Here is a 16,431-nt window from a genome sequence, read left to right as displayed (position 1 = left end):
TCGCAAGGCTGTCAGTAGTTCTAATGGAATGTTGTCTACTCCTCATCTAGGAGAATCAATTACATGAATGCATGGTGTCTATTCTTTCGGACATGTCTTAAAGAACAGACACCACTCATTCACATAATTGAAAGAGTAAATTAGTAGTTACAGACCGTTCTTTGACCATAGCGTTACCGTGCTGTGGCGATGCCTCGTGACCTTGATAATTAGAAATGATGATAAATGATTGAGTTATGTTAGCTTTTGGTCCCATTCAGCTCGTGGTCTACTGAAGAAAATACTGTCTACCATGAAACGTCTCAAGGGCTGTCCCTATTTAGTGAATGATAATGACCGCCAGTGACAGCCAGAAACTGTTGGAAGCAATACACAAATCTCTCTTGCCAACGTGACATGACGATTTAATGCTTGAATTAAACAATCTTTTCCCTGCCACATATGCGCTCTATGGCACTGATCCACAAAACTATGGCGTTCGACTCGGAAATAAGCGACTAGTTGCCTGGCGTGATGAAGTATTTGTCTTTTTATCAGTCAAACAGACATGTTGCTTGCCTTATGATTTTTTCCTGTCTATTTTTGGTTCCAGAGTCTCTTAGGAAGAACCCACCATTGACCACTCTGATCAGAGAGTGTAACCAAGATTACAAGATTCCAGACAGCGACGTCGTTCTAGAGAAAGGAACTAAAATAGCGGTGTCTGTGTTGGGCCTTCACCGTGACCCCAAGTATTACCCTGACCCTGAACGTTTCGACCCTGAGAGATTCTCCGAAGAGGCCAAAGCTCAGCGACAGCCATATACCTACCTGCCTTTTGGGGATGGACCACGTAATTGCATAGGTAAGTACGTTGTCGGATGCTGCCTGCTCTAAGATCGATACTTACGTTGACTCGGATTTTTACTGTGTCGATTCCTCACCTTTGTTCGAATCCTGGATCGGTTTGGGCTTTATCACCGTTTATCTTAGAAAAGATGGGGCACACAGTGTGTAGCCATACTTACAGATTACATCAGTACAAAATATGTTACCCCGTACGAATTTTTCCAAGCTACAGAAAGATTATAAGGTCTTTAGACATGACAGTGAGTGGAAATGAGGGTAGCGAGGTAAGACTGTTATGCTTACAGTTTACATGCCGCGGTAGTGACGATCGCTTCCCCTACCAACGCCCAGTCTTCACAGTTGGTCGCCACCCCTAAATCTACCTCATCAGTCACCACCTCGAGAGCAAGCGAACAGTCACCTCCCACGTCCTGTGGGAAAGATAATAAACATTTTGATCAGTGTTCTATGCTGTTAATCAAGAATTTTTGTTAATGTCACTGGATACTATCTGTTACGGAATGGGAGGTACAGGGGTTGGACAAAAATATGAAAACAGAACACATTACCATACACTCTAAGATAAAGTAAACGACGCACCACGAACGAGTAATCAGAATAGAACAAAAATCGGTAGATGTAATATACATGTACAGAGACACAAATGATTATAATTTCAGAAAAAATGCACAGTTCGTAATTTACTCGAGAAAAAGAGCTTCACAAGACGAGCAAGTGAATAATGCGTTGCCACTTATACCATCAGTTATTCAGCTTGACATTGATTGATAGAGTGTTGGACGTCCACCTACAGGATATCGTGCCCCATACTGCCCAACTGGCGCTTTATGTCGTCAAAATCTCGAGGTGGCTGGAGGGCGCTGCTCATAATGCTCCAAACGTTCTCAGTTTGGTATCTCACCACTGTCCAGGGCGTGTCCAGACACGTTCTCACTGGTCATCAGGCTCACTCCGAAGTGCGACTCATCACTGAAGACAATTTTACTCCAGTCAGGCCGAAGATGTGTCTCGAGATTCCAGGCCAAAGACGTGTCTACAGGCGCCCCAGACAGTGGTAGGATACCAGCCTGAGTGTCGCACGCCATACGGCGCGACATCCAGGAGTGATGCTCTGGGGTGAAATTTCTTCTCATAGCATGATCTCTTTGGTTGTTATCCGTGACACCCTTACAGCACTGCGATGCGTCGTCGCCGCTATTCTACGCCCCGTTTTGTTGTCCTTCATGGCAAGCCATCCTGGGCTTAATTTCGGCATTATAATGCCCGCTCATACGTAGCGAGGGCTAACACTGCTTGTTTTCGTGCTCGCCAAACGCCACCTTGGCTAACAAGGTCGCCGGATTTCTCCCCAATTGAGAAGGTTTGGACCATTATGGGCACAGCCCTCAAATCAGCTATAGATTTTGACGATCTAAAGCTCCAATTGGACAGAATTTGACGCTATATCCCTCAAGAGGACATCCAACAAAGCTATCAATCAATGCCAAGCATAAGGCGCAGAAGAGGGCAGAGAAGTGTCCTACTTAGGCTATCTGGAGCCTTCGGTACCACCTCAGCGGATGCACTGTGTGTGGTGCTCGGAATATGCCCCATAGATATCACAATCAAATACAGAGCTGCAAGGTACTGGTTAAAGCTGGGGAGACTAGATAAGGTACACACAATAACCGGTGTGCCGATAGAGACGATACGTCACCTTAAAAGTTGGCGTTTGGATACATGGCAAGGTGAGTGGGATGTAAGTGATAAGGGACGTAGACTGCAGGACTTCCTCCCTGACATAAGGGAGCGGTTGAGAATGAGACATATCGATCCCAGCCGCGGTATGGTACATTTCTTAACCGGACACGGACCTCATCCCACGCACTTAAACCGCGTGAGTCTGAGGCAGACACCCACATGCACATGCGGGGAAGAAAGTTCCCCAGAACACACAGTCTTTTTCTGCGGGCAATACGCGAACAATAGACATACACTACACTTAGACTATACAGATACAGCCATAGATATACACACAGCAATAAGAAACGAAGAACAATGGGCACAATTAAACGCACTGACAAACGGTATTCCAAAAACAACACATGAAGAGTACATGCGGACACGATATTACAGACATGCCTATGTGCAGCGTAACAACAATCTCCAGAGGATGGACAGTTATACCCACAGTGACAGCAAAAATAGAGACAATGAGGAGGAACAGGAGGAGGAAGCTGAGATGTGACAGTAAATAAGCAAAACTGCTGGCGATCTAGCCAAGAAAACACCAAATGCTGTACATGGATGGACACCTAAAGTAGTTAATATATAGGATTAGTAATAAATAGGATATCCAACATTATTTCTCTACTAATAACCATTTCTGTGTGTGTGTGTGTGTGTGTGTGTGTGTGGTGTGTGTGTGTGTGTGTGTGAGTGTGACTGGCGGTCAACGGCTCGAAGAAACCATTCCGAGGTATTCAGCGTCAGTCACATTCGGTGATGGTACTAACAAATCTCTCCTGTATCCTATCTTCCTTTTATATTCTTCTTAAAAAAACAACAAAATTTTATTTATATTTCAACCTCAGATTATTGTTATTTTGAAAAGTATAATTCTTTGTGAATGTTGTAGATAAAACAAAAGAAAATAAAACTGTAAAAAGGTGAAAAACGAAAATTGTAAGATGTACGACCTGTTTTAAACATCATGTAACAGGTCTATAATTTGGCAATAAATAAATAAATAAAAATAAATAAGGCTCAGAGTTAGGACAACGCGTTATTGGCTTCTCAATTTGGGAATTCCTTTTTCTTGATTAAATCGACCATTTTTTCTCAAATTGTAATACTCAATTTGTGCATGTAAAGCACATCTACCAATCGATCTCTGCCCTATTCAGATAATTCCTTCGTGGTGTGTCGGTTTTTTCCCCCTTAGAGAGTACAATGTAGCAAAACCGTTGGAGTACTAAACAACATCACTGAATGGATAAACACAGGTCGTATATCGTTTTCAAGCACATCTTTAGCATTCTTCCCGCAACACAGTGGCAAGTTCAGGGAACGATGATGGAGGTGTATGGCGATCACACACTCTTCTCTCCAAAGTAGACTACAAAGGCTCAGAAATATTAAGAACTGGTGATTCTGGTGCCCAGGGGAGCCGTGACAATTGATCCTCTTGCTCGCAAATCCAGCCCTGGATGATGTGAGCTTTGTGGAACCGCGTAACAATTGGGTATCAAACATTGCACCATGGAATCAGCCAAAATAGTCACATAATCCTTGACAGTATTGCGACCTTGCAGATTAACCATGAGGTCTGTGGAATACCACGATATGGCTGCCCAAATCCTCACCGAACCGCCCTCTATGCTTCACACTTGAGACATAAACTCGGCCAGAAGTTGGAAGGAGTCTGGAACAAGATTCATCTGATCTAATAACTTTCTTCCATTGCTTCATACAGGGCGAGTCGAGAACATGTCTCCATACAACCCCCCTCCCCCGCCCTTGCCCCGCTTACCCTACCATTCTCGTCAGTTTCCGCTACTAATTGGGATGCAGTGTATACAGATCTTGCACTCGGACGCCCCTATCAGTCTGGAGAGCAAAGCGGCCGCTACTAACTGTGATACGTCATGTATAGAAATGTTACAGTAGTGGGGTCTCTGTCGCTCCTTTCAGCTTGGCAACCCAAGCAGCAGCTTTTGTCCCTTGGGATCTTACGCCGACATTGGCTCCACAGTCCACGTTTTATGGCTTCGGCACTTTTTTTTCAGTAACGGGAATCAGTATCACTGATGAGTGATTTCGGAAATCCAGTGGGCCCTACAGTTTCCTGCTTATGGAGCTCCTTTCGTTTTGGCGATGGCAGGGTCCACTAGTGCGTCATTCAGTGCCACAATGACTTTTGTAGCTCTCGTCATCTTAGTTTTCGACACAATCCTCTTCGATGACCGCCCGTCACGATCACAAAACAAACACCTTCATCAACGTTGGTACTAACCGGATGATGTTTTACCACTTTCCCTATACGCGGTATAAGTCTTCGTTATAGTGCATCATGACACACCAAACACCTCGGCTCCCTTGATTAGGCAAGCACCTGCCGTATAAGCATCAGCAATTTGCCCACGTTCGAATACACTTAGCTCCGACATACGAGGGCTGTCCAGAAAATAAGTTACGATCGGTCGCGAAATGGAAACGACTATGAAAATCCGATAAAGCTTTGCAAAGATGTGTTGGGCAGTGTCTCTAGTATGACTCTAGGTAGAATTATGTCGCTCTTTTCATTCCTGAGCTCTTAGTGAGCGCGTAAAGATGTTATAGAAAATAGTGTCTCCCGCCAAGTACGAGGGCCTGGTGAGAATTTTCCCCTGAAGCTATGCAACCAACATTACATAACTGTCGTGCGGTTTCTTCTTCAAGACAATTCTCAGCCTCATTCTGCAGGGGCAATGAAGATGTTCCTGCATCTTTTCAATTTGAAATGTTTGGTTACCCACAATACAGCCCGTAATTGTCTCCCACTGAGTTTCATCTCTGTTCAAACGAACCGCTGGCTACGAAGACAACATTTTGGCACAGACAACGAGCTTTAGGCCAGCGTAGGGAATTGGCGGAAACCACTGGCTGCTGCCTTCTGTGATGAGGGTATTGGAAAGTTGGTACAACGCTACGACGAATGTCTGAGTCAGAACGGCGACTAAGTAGAGAAGTAGCTGAAAGGTGTAGCTAACTGTTGCAAATGAAACATTTCTGATTTTCACTGTGATTTTCATTTCGCGATCAATCGTAACTTACTTTCTGGACAGCCCTCGTACAATAATGTGACTAAAGTCATTGGTTAGCGATATGTTCATATACATACGGCGATAGTATCGCGTGCAGAAGTTGTAAAAGGGCAGTGCATTGGCGGAGTTGTCTTTCATAACAAGGTTTCGACGTGATTATGGCCCCACGACGGGAATTAATAGGCTTCGAACGCGGAATGGTAGTTGGAGCTAGACGCACGGGATATTCCATTTTGGAGATCGTGAGAGGCTTCAGTATTCCTAGATCCACAGTGTCAAGAGTGTGCCGAGAATACCAAAGTTATGACGTTGGCTCTCATCAAGCACAACGCTGTGACCGACGGCCTTCACATAACGACCGAAAGCAGCGGTCTGCCTAGAGTTTTCCAAGCTAACAAACAAGCAATACTGCGTGAAATAACCACTGAAACGTGTGACATACGACTGACGTACCCGGTTGGACAGTGCAGTGAAATTTGGCATTACTGGGCTATAGCAGCAAACGACTGAGCGAGTTACCAACCGTGCACAGACAGGGTGACGACCCCAGAGAGCGACCAAATGGTGTAAATTGTCCTGAAGATGACTCCATCGCGGGTTGAAACCGGTAGGCGGCAAAATAAATAATGCGATTGTGACTGTCATTTTGAATAATTGATTATAAGTAAATTAATCGCTGTTTATCTCCATACAACTATGTTGTCTAAAAAAATTTACGCGAGTGTCCTTGTTAACAGTACGGCATCGCCTGCAGTGCCTCTCCTGGGCTCGTGATCATATCGGTCGGATCCTATGCGACTGAAAAACAGTGGTGTGTTCAGATGAGTTCCGATTTTAGATGGACAGAGCTGATCGCCCGTGGTCTAGGGGTAGCGAGTCAAAAAGTCCTCGGTCCCAGGTTCGAAAGTTGCCAGCCCTTGAATTTTGATGAGAATTGTGGGCCGAAGACTTCCGGCATGAGAAGTCACCCTCATTCTGCCAATGGCCTTGTCAAAGAGGGTGGAGGAACCTACAGAGCTTCAGGGCACTTTCTTGTCCTTGGGTTGGGGAATTAGAACCATTGTATAAAGGACACGCAACGTGTATCCACAGGACATGCGGCCTGTAATTCAAAAAGTGCCATGAAGATCTCTCCACTGGAAAAATATTTCGGAATCGCTCCCCCCCCCCCCCCCCCCCCCCCATGCGGATCCCCGTCACGGAACTGCCAAGGGGGAGGTGACCATGATAAAAAGACCGAATAATCACCAAAAGGATAACGTTCTGCAAGTCGGTTCATGGAATGTTAAAAGCTTGAGCATGGTAGGGAAGCTAGACAATATGAAAAGGGAAATGCAAAGGCACAATCTAGATATAGTAGGGGTCCGTGAGGTGAAATGGAAGGAAGGCAAAGATTTCTGATCAGATGAATATAAATTTCAACAGCAGCAGAATATGGTATAACGGGCGTAGGATTCGTTATGAATAGGAAAGTAGGGCAGAGAGTGTGCTACTGTGAAGAGCTCAGTGATAGGATAGTACTTATCAGAATCGACTGCAAACCAACACCGACAACTATGGTTCAGCTATACATACCGACGTCACAAGCTGAAGATGAAGAGATAAAGAAAGTATATGAGGATATTGAAACGGTAATACAGTACGTCAAGGGAGATGAAAATCTGATAACCGTGGGGGACTGGAATGCAGTTGTAGAGGAAGGAGTAGAAGAAAAGGCTACACGAGAACATGGACTGCGAAAAAGAATAAGAGCGGAGACAGACTAATTGAGTTCCGTAATGAACTACAGCTAGTAATAGTGAATACTCTGTACAAGAATCACAAGAGGAGGAAAAGGCCGCGTGATACAGAAAGATTTCAGTTAGATTACGGCAGGGTCAGACAAGTATTGTAAGGTGTACCCAGGTGCAGATATAGACTGAAACCACAATTTAGTAGTAATGAAGAGTAGGCTGGAGTTTGAGGTTAGTCAGGAAGCATCAATACGCAAAGAAGCGCGATAAAGAACTACTGTGGAATGAGGAGATATACTTGAAGTTCTCTAAGGCTACAGATACAGCAATAAGGAATAGCTCAGTAGGCAGTACAGTTCATGAAAAATGGACATATCTAAAAACAGCAATTACAGAAGTTGGAATGAAAGACATGGGTACAAAGAAGGTAGCTGCAAAGAAACCATGGTTAACAGTAGAAATAATTTAGTTGATCGATGAAAAAGAAAAGATAAAAATGTTCAGGGAAATTGAGGAATACAGAAATACAAGTCGCTGAGGAATGAAATAGAATGTGCAGGGAAACTAAGACGAAATGGCTGCATGAAACGTGTGAAGAAATCGAAAAAGAAACGATTGTCGGAGGAATGACTCAGCATACAGGAACCTCAAAACAACTTTCTGTGAAATTTAAAGTAAGGGTGGTAACGTTAAGAGTGCAACCGGAATTCCATTGTTAAATGTAGACGACATAGCGGATAGGTGGATAGGGTACATATAAGGCCACTATAAGTGGAAAGATCTGTCTGATGTGATAGAAGAGAAAAAACAGGAGTCGATTTAGAAGAGATAGGGGATCCAGTATTAGAATCAGAATTTAAGAGGGCTTTGGAGGACTGGCAAATTAGGCAGAAGGGATAGATAACATTCCATCAGAATTTCTAAAGTCATTGGGGGAAGTGGCAACAAAACGACTGTTCACTTTGGTGTGTCGAATGTATGAGTCTGGCGGCATACCGTCTGACTTTTGTACAAACATCATCTATACAATTCCGAAGATTTCAAAAGCTGACAAGTGCGAAAATTATCACACAATCAGCTAACAGATCATGCTCCAAGTTCCTTAAAGGAATAATAAACAGAAGAAAGGAAAAGAAAATTCAGCATGTATTAGATGACGATCAGTTTGGCTTTAGGATAGCAAAGGCACCAGAGAGTCAATCTTGACGTTGCGGTTGATAATGGAAGCAAGGCTAAAGAAAAATGAAGACACGTTCGTAGGATATATCGCTCAGGAAAAAGCGTTCGATAATGTAAACTGGTGCAAGATGTTCGAAATTCTGAGAAAAATAGGCTAACCTATAGGGAGAGACGAGTAATATAAAATATGTACAAGAGCCAAGAGGGAATAATAAGACTGGACGACCAAGAACGAAATGCTCGGATTAAAAAGGGTGTAAGACAGCAATGTAATCTTCCTCGTCCCTATTGTTCAATCTGTACATCGAGGAAGCAATGATGGAAATAGATGAAAGATTGAGGAGTGGAATTAAAACTCAAGGTGAAAGGATACCAATGATACGATTCGCTGATGACATTGCTATCCTGAGTGAAAGTGAAGAAGAATTACATGATTTGGCGAATGGAATCAACAGTCTGATGAGTGCAGAATGTGGATTGAGAGTGAATCGAAGAAAGACGAAAGTAATGAGAAGTAGCAAAAATGAGAACAGCCAGAATCTTATCATCAGGATTGTTGGTCATAAAGTAGATGACGTTAATACCTAGGAAGCAAATTAACCAATGACGGTTGGAGCAAGAATAACATCAAAAGTAGACTAGCACTGGCAAAAAGGCCATTTCTGGCCAGAAATGTCTACTAGCATCAAATGTAGGCCTCAATTCGAGGAAGAAATTTCTGAGAATGTACTTTTGGGGCACAGTACTGTATGGTAGTGAAACATGGACTGTGGGAAAACCGGAACAGAAGAGAATCGAAGCATTTGAGATGTGGTGCTGCAGACTAATGTTGAAAATTAGATGGACTTATAAGGGAGGAATGAAGAGGCTCTGCGCAGGATCAGAGAGGAAAGAATTACCAGGGTTGACCAGAAAGTAATGCACCGCATTTTTTTTCTCAGCCGAAAACAACGCTATGAATGCGAAACTTTAAGTATATACACTCCTGGAAATTGAAATAAGAACACCGTGAATTCATTGTCCCAGGAAGGGGAAACTTTATTGACACATTCCTGGGGTCAGATACATCACATGATCACACTGACAGAACCGCAGGCACATAGACACAGGCAACAGAGCATGCACAATGTCGGCACTAGTACAGTGTATATCCACCTTTCGCAGCAATGCAGGCTGCTGTTCTCCCATGGAGACGATCGTAGAGATGCTGGATGTAGTCCTGTGGAACGGTTTGCCATGCCATTTCCACCTGGCGCCTCAGTTGGACCAGCGTTCGTGCTGGACGTGCAGACCGCGTGAGACGACGCTTCATCCAGTCCCAAACATGCTCAATGGGGGACAGATCTGGAGATCTTGCTGGCCAGGGTAGTTGACTTACACCTTCTAGAGCACGTTGGGTGGCACGGGATACATGCGGACGTGCATTGTCCTGTTGGAACAGCAAGTTCCCTTGCCGGTGTAGGAATGGTAGAACGATGGGTTCGATGACGGTTTGGATGTACCGTGCACTATTCAGTGTCCCCTCGACGATCACCAGTGGTATACGGCCAGTGTAGGAGATCGCTCCCCACACCATGATGCCGGGTGTTGGCCCTGTGTGCCTCGGTCGTATGCAGTCCTGATTGTGGCGCTCACCTGCAAGGCGCCAAACACGCATACGACCATCATTGGCACCAAGGCAGAAGCGACTCTCATCGCTGAAGACGACACGTCTCCATTCGTCCCTCCATTCACGCCTGCCGCGACATCACTGGAGGCGGGCTGCACGATGTTGGGGCGTGAGCGGAAGACGGCCTAACGGTGTGCGGGACCGTAGCCCAGCTGCATGGAGACGGTTGCGAATGGTCCTCGCCGATACCCCAGGAGCAACAGTGTCCCTAATTTGCTGGGAAGTGGCGGTGCGGTCCCCTACGGCACTGCGTAGGATCCTACCGTCTTGGCGTGCATCCGTGCGTCGCTGCGGTCCGGTCCCAGGTCGACGGGCACGTGCACCTTCCGCCGACCACTGGCGACAACATCGATGTACTGTGGAGACCTCACGCCCCACGTGTTGAGCAATTTGGCGGTACGTCCACCCGGCCTCCCGCATGCCCACTATACGCCCTCGCTCAAAGTCCGTCAACTGCACATACGGTTCACGTCCACGCTGTCGCGGCATGCTACCAGTGTTAAAGACTGCGATGGAGCTCCGTATGCCACGGCAAACTGGCTGACACTGACGGCGGCGGTGCACAAATGCTGCGCAGCTAGCGCCATTCGACGGCCAACACCGCGGTTCCTGGTGTGTCCGCTGTGCCGTGCGTGTGATCATTGCTTGTACAGCCCTCTCGCAGTGTCCGGAGCAAGTATGGTGGGTCTGACACACCGGTGTCAATGTGTTCTTTTTCCCATTTCCAGGAGTGTATTATGTGTAGTCTCCTGAGTGAGAGCGCCAAGCTCCGTCACTTCCGACAGATAGCATACCTCTAGGACAGTTTTAAAATGGCATCTCTAGGTGACGTACGTTACAAACAACGTGCCGTCATTGAATTTCTCACTGCAGAGAAAGAAACTGTGGGGAATATTCACAAACATTCCCTAAAAGTAACTTACCTTCCTGCATGATCAAGGGTCGTTCCAGCCTCGTTTCATGACTGTCTGCAGGGAACTTCAGTTCCACTTCTCACCAGTAGAAGTTTAGTTTCTAAATTCGCTGGTACATCTCCACCACTGAAAATCTTGCGCAATTGGTATACCATCCTGTTAATGTTGGGATGGTTAAATTATCCTTTCATCTCGCACCTCATCTGTGTGAATGTTATCCCTCTTTCCTAATATGAAACCAATAGCCGTCATTTCTGTTTCTTCCCGACTGCTGAAACCTGCAGAAATCGAGAGTTGCTCCTATTTCAGTGTTCTGGATTTTGAAGTTTAACAATGTCAAACTCTTTTTACTGAATACGTGTAGATTGAAAAATTCTGGATAGGTCACTGAAGGAAAAGTCACTGAGTGAATGCAAAACGACTTTATCAGTTCAATATTACGCATTTCAGCGTTTCCCTTCATACTTATCACTTAAAATATAATAAATTATATAGCTACATATGAAATAAAAATTGGTTACAGGCCCAACGTAGATATAGAAATAAAAACATTGTAGTCGTAAGACGACACGCACCGTGGAACTTCAGGTAACCAGCGGATAAATGTTGTAGTGGTAACAAACGAGACCATTACACAAGCATACAAATTTGTAAGCCATATGTAATTCCTGCGATGACACTGTAGAGCGCCACACCCATTTTTGCAATGCCGTCTGGTGTTCTAATCGGCATCCTTGCATAATGGTCAGTACTCTTGTTTGTCATGTTTGTTACCACTACAACATGTAATTATTATGTCCACTGATTACTTGAAGTCCCAAGGTACGAGCCTTTTTTCGACTGAGTTTATCTCACAGGAATTACTCAAACTACATTTGCAACTGACTAGTAAGTTCACTTCTTCTCCCTGGGATTAGATTGATGGTGTCACCTGGGTGTCAGCTGATTCCGCCCATAAGAAGGCTACGGGACGTCAAACAGCTAAGTTCTCACGTCTCCTTGACAAACCATCTCTGCAGGTTCCGTGCAAGACTGTCATCAATTTGAGTGACATGGTGTTGAGTGATGATGCGGTCTCGGTTTTGCAGAAAGGTCTCAATTTCGCTCCCACCCCCAAGTTCACTCCGGTCGCAGAAATTGTTAGTGCTGTTGAACAGGTTGCAGCTCGACTTCCGCCAGAATCAGCCGAGGAAATACGTCGTGAAACTTGCCGTGCGTTGACAAAATCCAAGCCGATGAAGTCAAATATCAGCAGTAAAGAGAGGGCGGCCATTCGTGATCTGAGGGAGCGTTCTGAAATTGTTGTCTTACCGGCTGACAAAGGCAATGCTACAGTTGTTGTCTCCCGTAAGGACTACACTGATAAGATGCAGAGCCTGCTAAATGACGATTCCTACCGGAAGATCAGCGTTGACCCTACAAAGAAGGTGGAGAACAAGACGAGGGCGCTTCTCAAGGACGCAGATTTACCGGAGGGTGACGCTAAGAAATTGTTACCCCAAGGTCCGGTACCGCCTAGGCTATATGGACTCCCGAAGGTTCACAAAGAGGGGGTACCATTACGCCCCATTGTCAGCAACATCAGGGCACCTACATATTTGTTGGCCAAATACCTGACGGGAATATTAAGTCCTTACGTGGGTAAATGCCCTCATCACATCCGTAATTCCGTGGATTTTGTTAAACGCCTTGATAGCTTCAGGTTGGATGAGTCAGATATCATGGTGAGTTTTGACGTCGTTTCCTTGTTTACGAGGGTACCCCTGCGAGAGTCACTAGAATTGATTAGTCAGAAGTTTGACGAGAAGACCACTGAACTTTTTAGGCATGTCTTGACTTCCACGTATTTTCTTTTTAATGGAGAATACTACGAACAAACGGTAGGAGTCGCCATGGGTAGCCCACTCTCACCGGTGGTAGCGAATTTGTACATGGAGAACTTCGAGGAGGAAGCCCTGTCGTCATCCGTATGGAAACCTACTTGCTTTTTCCGTTACGTGGACGACACGTTCGTCATCTGGCCACATGGTATGGATAAACTCCTTGACTTCCTTACACATCTAAACTCCATACACCCCAACATCAAATTCACTATGGAGGGTAAATTACCTTTCCTTGACGTCTTGGTCAAGAGAAGGGCTGACGGCACCCTAGGTCATGGGGTGTATCGGAAGACAACGCACACTGATCTGTATTTGCACGCAGACAGCTGCCACCACCCTTCACAGAGGAATGGGGTACTTAAAACTCTAGTAAATAGGGCGCGCACTATCTCGACACAGAGAGTCTACCCCAGGAATTGGAACATCTGAGAACTGTATTTCGAAAAAATGGGTACTCAGAGTGGCAGATTCAACGTGCTCTCCGCCCAACCACTGCAGCACAACCTGTTGAGATGGATGAAGTCCCGAGGGAGGAGGTAGGCACTGCATTTATTCCATACACAGGCGCACTCTCGGGGAAAATCGCCCGCATTCTGAAGAAACACCGGGTCGGAACTGTGTTTTGTCCTCCAAATAAAACTCGTGCACTGGTGGGGAGCGCCAAAGATGACCTCGGTTTGAGGAACGCCGGCGTGTGCCAGATTCCGTGTCAATGTGGCAAGTCGTATATTGGTCAGACGATGCGTACCGTCGAGGATCGATGCCGTGAACACCAGAGGCACACTCGACTGATGTATCCGAGCAAGTCGGCGGTCGCTGAACATTGTTTGTCGGAAAATCACGCCATGGGGTGTGACCGCACGAGGAATCTGGTACAGACGTCGAGATACTGGAACAGCGTTGTTAGAGAGGCCATCGAAATTCGCACCAATGACGACCTCATAAACCGTGACTGTGGCTATAATCTTAGCAAGTCTTGGGAACCAGCGATTGGATTAATCAAGAGTAAATCGAGCAAATGTATAGTTGTGACGACCACGGTGGACAGAGCCATCACACCGACGTCATCTCAGACGCCGTCGCAATCTGTTCCACCGCGCGACCGTGGCGCGGGGGGCGGACGGCGGAGGGAGCGCGCCGCGGGCGGAGGGTATTTAAATCTGCCGCCGCCGCGACCGAACCCAGTTCCCTCTGAGCAGCCATAGCGTACGGATCTCCGTGCCGCCACGTTCACAGGAGCTCAGTCCGTCAGTTCACCTGATGATGGCGACATGTATGATCGCCGAAATATTGTGCCCGTTGGACACTATAGACCGGCAGCACACTCGTGGATATTTTGATTGTAATATTTTTATTTGTATCTCTACGTTGGTTTTGTAACGTATTTTTATTTCATATGTGATTTTGTGATCTATTTTATTTTAGTTCTACAGATATCTGGTGATGGCAAACGTCGAAACGCGTAATATTCAATTAATAAAGTCACTTTGCATTCATTCAACGACTTTTCCCTCAACGACCTATTCAGCATTTTGCAGACTACAAATATTTTTCAACATGGTGGCATACCTCCTTCGTGACTTTGTAGGGCTTTCCTATATATAATTGGACCAGCACACACAGTGCAATTGTTCTTAAATGATTTACGTGCATTCGAGGAACATTTCGTGTTGATGATAATCTCGTATTCAGTGAATCCACTGAGCAAATTACGTTTCACTTCTTGAGAACCTTATTATCCTATTTTATGGGCGACAATATGGACCCTGCTGCACTGTTTCCTTCCGTACACCGTTTATATAGTGACGTTTTCACCTTTCCTTCGATCCCGACGTCACTATAAACAAACGTAGTGCCTTGCTTTTGACAACGATTGCTATGCAGCTTTTAAGCATCCCGTTTCGATGACTCTGTTTAACCGTCTGATTTTTGTGTTTTTCAGGTATGAGGCTCGGCCTGTTGCAAACCAAAGTGGGTCTCGTGAACTTGCTATCAAAGTACAACGTGCGACCCACCGGGAAGACGAAAGCAAATCTGGATTTCCACCCTAGGTCCGCCATCCTCATGTCTAAAACTGGCATCCACGTTCAGTTTGAAAAGCGAATCTAGGACGACAACATTAAATAACAATATAAAATTGCAGGGTGTCAAATTTTGTGTCTTAAACTGTGGTACACTGTTTCTGTTGTGACCATGTTATTCTATGCTTTATGACTTGCAGAGGACTACAAATTCCTCACATATTGGCTTTCCGGAAAGAATGAATTGTTTATGATTGTATAGCAAACAAGTGTTCAGCACTGGCCAGCCTGTATTACGTCTTTGCGCTTATTGCAAATAAATATACACGTTTCTCTAGTCTAGGCATTAAAACTTTTTCTATTTGGGTAAGATAATGGTTATTATTCCATCTGCTTTTCGGAAGATTATGAAAATGTAAATATCCAGATGTCATTGTCTGGTCCTGCCACCGGAAGGCAATTTTATGCAACCGTCTCTCTGTTGAATGCATAGGCCAGTTGAAATTGTGAGATGCCAGGCTCACTTGAAAACAGGTGCGTCAGGTGGTCAAAAGTCTACGATTTTGTAAAACACCATTCGAAAGCGATTTTGTGATTTTATTAAAAGGATATTTGCGGAAAAGAGGGTTTTTAAATGACGGGGCTATTTTCTAAATCAGAGGCAGTCTATCTTTTTTACGTAGCACGAAATTTTGTACCTTTACTGGTAGCAAAATTTTCTAAGCGCCCACCAGTTCCACAGTAACAATGTTTTACAAAGTACTGAACTAAACTTAACCTTAGAAAATTTATAAAGCAGAGTTACAGGAAGTTAAACACATAATAAAAGTTACTTACCAAATACTTTACATTAAAATTTTACGAAAACGTTATGAAAAATATTTAAAACCCTACCGCCGACCAATCCTCCATCAAAGCTTGAACGCCGACTAGTTGGACGAAGGGACAAAGTTGACTACCACTGCTCCAAAGTGTATACTATAAACATCAGGAACTATTGCTGAAATTAATACTTTATCACTTCCGAGAGGTGATCAGTTATTTATAAATATAATTTCAATAATGGTATGAACATGTAGGTTCTTATATTTAGAAATAATTCTGAAAATCTATGACAATTTTCTTAAACTCATTTTACTGGAGCTTCATTAACTGCACGCATGTAAGTGGCGGAGGGAGGGGGGGGGGTAGGAGGGGGTGGTCTTTGATCCAACAGATAGGGGCAATTTCGATTTCTTACAACAAAGAAGCAAGATTCATGATATTGTGTCGACAGAGAAGTCAACGCTGCCATTTACCTGTATGCCAGTGTATAACAACCTCAATATTACACTCAAATTGACCTGAGTGGTAGACTAATGACAATGAACCCTTTATGTGTCTTGTATATTGTTGTGGC

The 16,431-nt window shown here is 44.8% G+C and overlaps 1 protein-coding gene across 1 annotated transcript in view; it reads left to right on the top strand.

Annotated features, from left to right (window-relative positions):
• The window catches only part of LOC124789156 (cytochrome P450 6k1-like), an 82,587-nt gene extending 66,773 nt beyond the window's left edge, over positions 1-15,814 (top strand). Inside the window, exons 7-8 of the mRNA XM_047256450.1 lie at positions 593-844; positions 14,954-15,814. Of these exons, the coding sequence (XP_047112406.1) occupies positions 593-844; positions 14,954-15,120 (419 nt within the window). The 3' untranslated portion in view covers positions 15,121-15,814. The remainder of the gene's footprint in view (positions 1-592; positions 845-14,953) is intronic.
• Positions 15,815-16,431: the final 617 nt, after the last annotated feature.

The sequence above is a fragment of the Schistocerca piceifrons genome, chromosome 3 (genome assembly GCF_021461385.2).
Source record: "Schistocerca piceifrons isolate TAMUIC-IGC-003096 chromosome 3, iqSchPice1.1, whole genome shotgun sequence".
In the NCBI taxonomy this organism is placed as follows: Eukaryota; Metazoa; Arthropoda; class Insecta; order Orthoptera; family Acrididae; genus Schistocerca; species Schistocerca piceifrons.
Note: the sequence above shows the minus strand (reverse complement) of the source record. Positions and strands in the feature narration are given on the sequence as shown.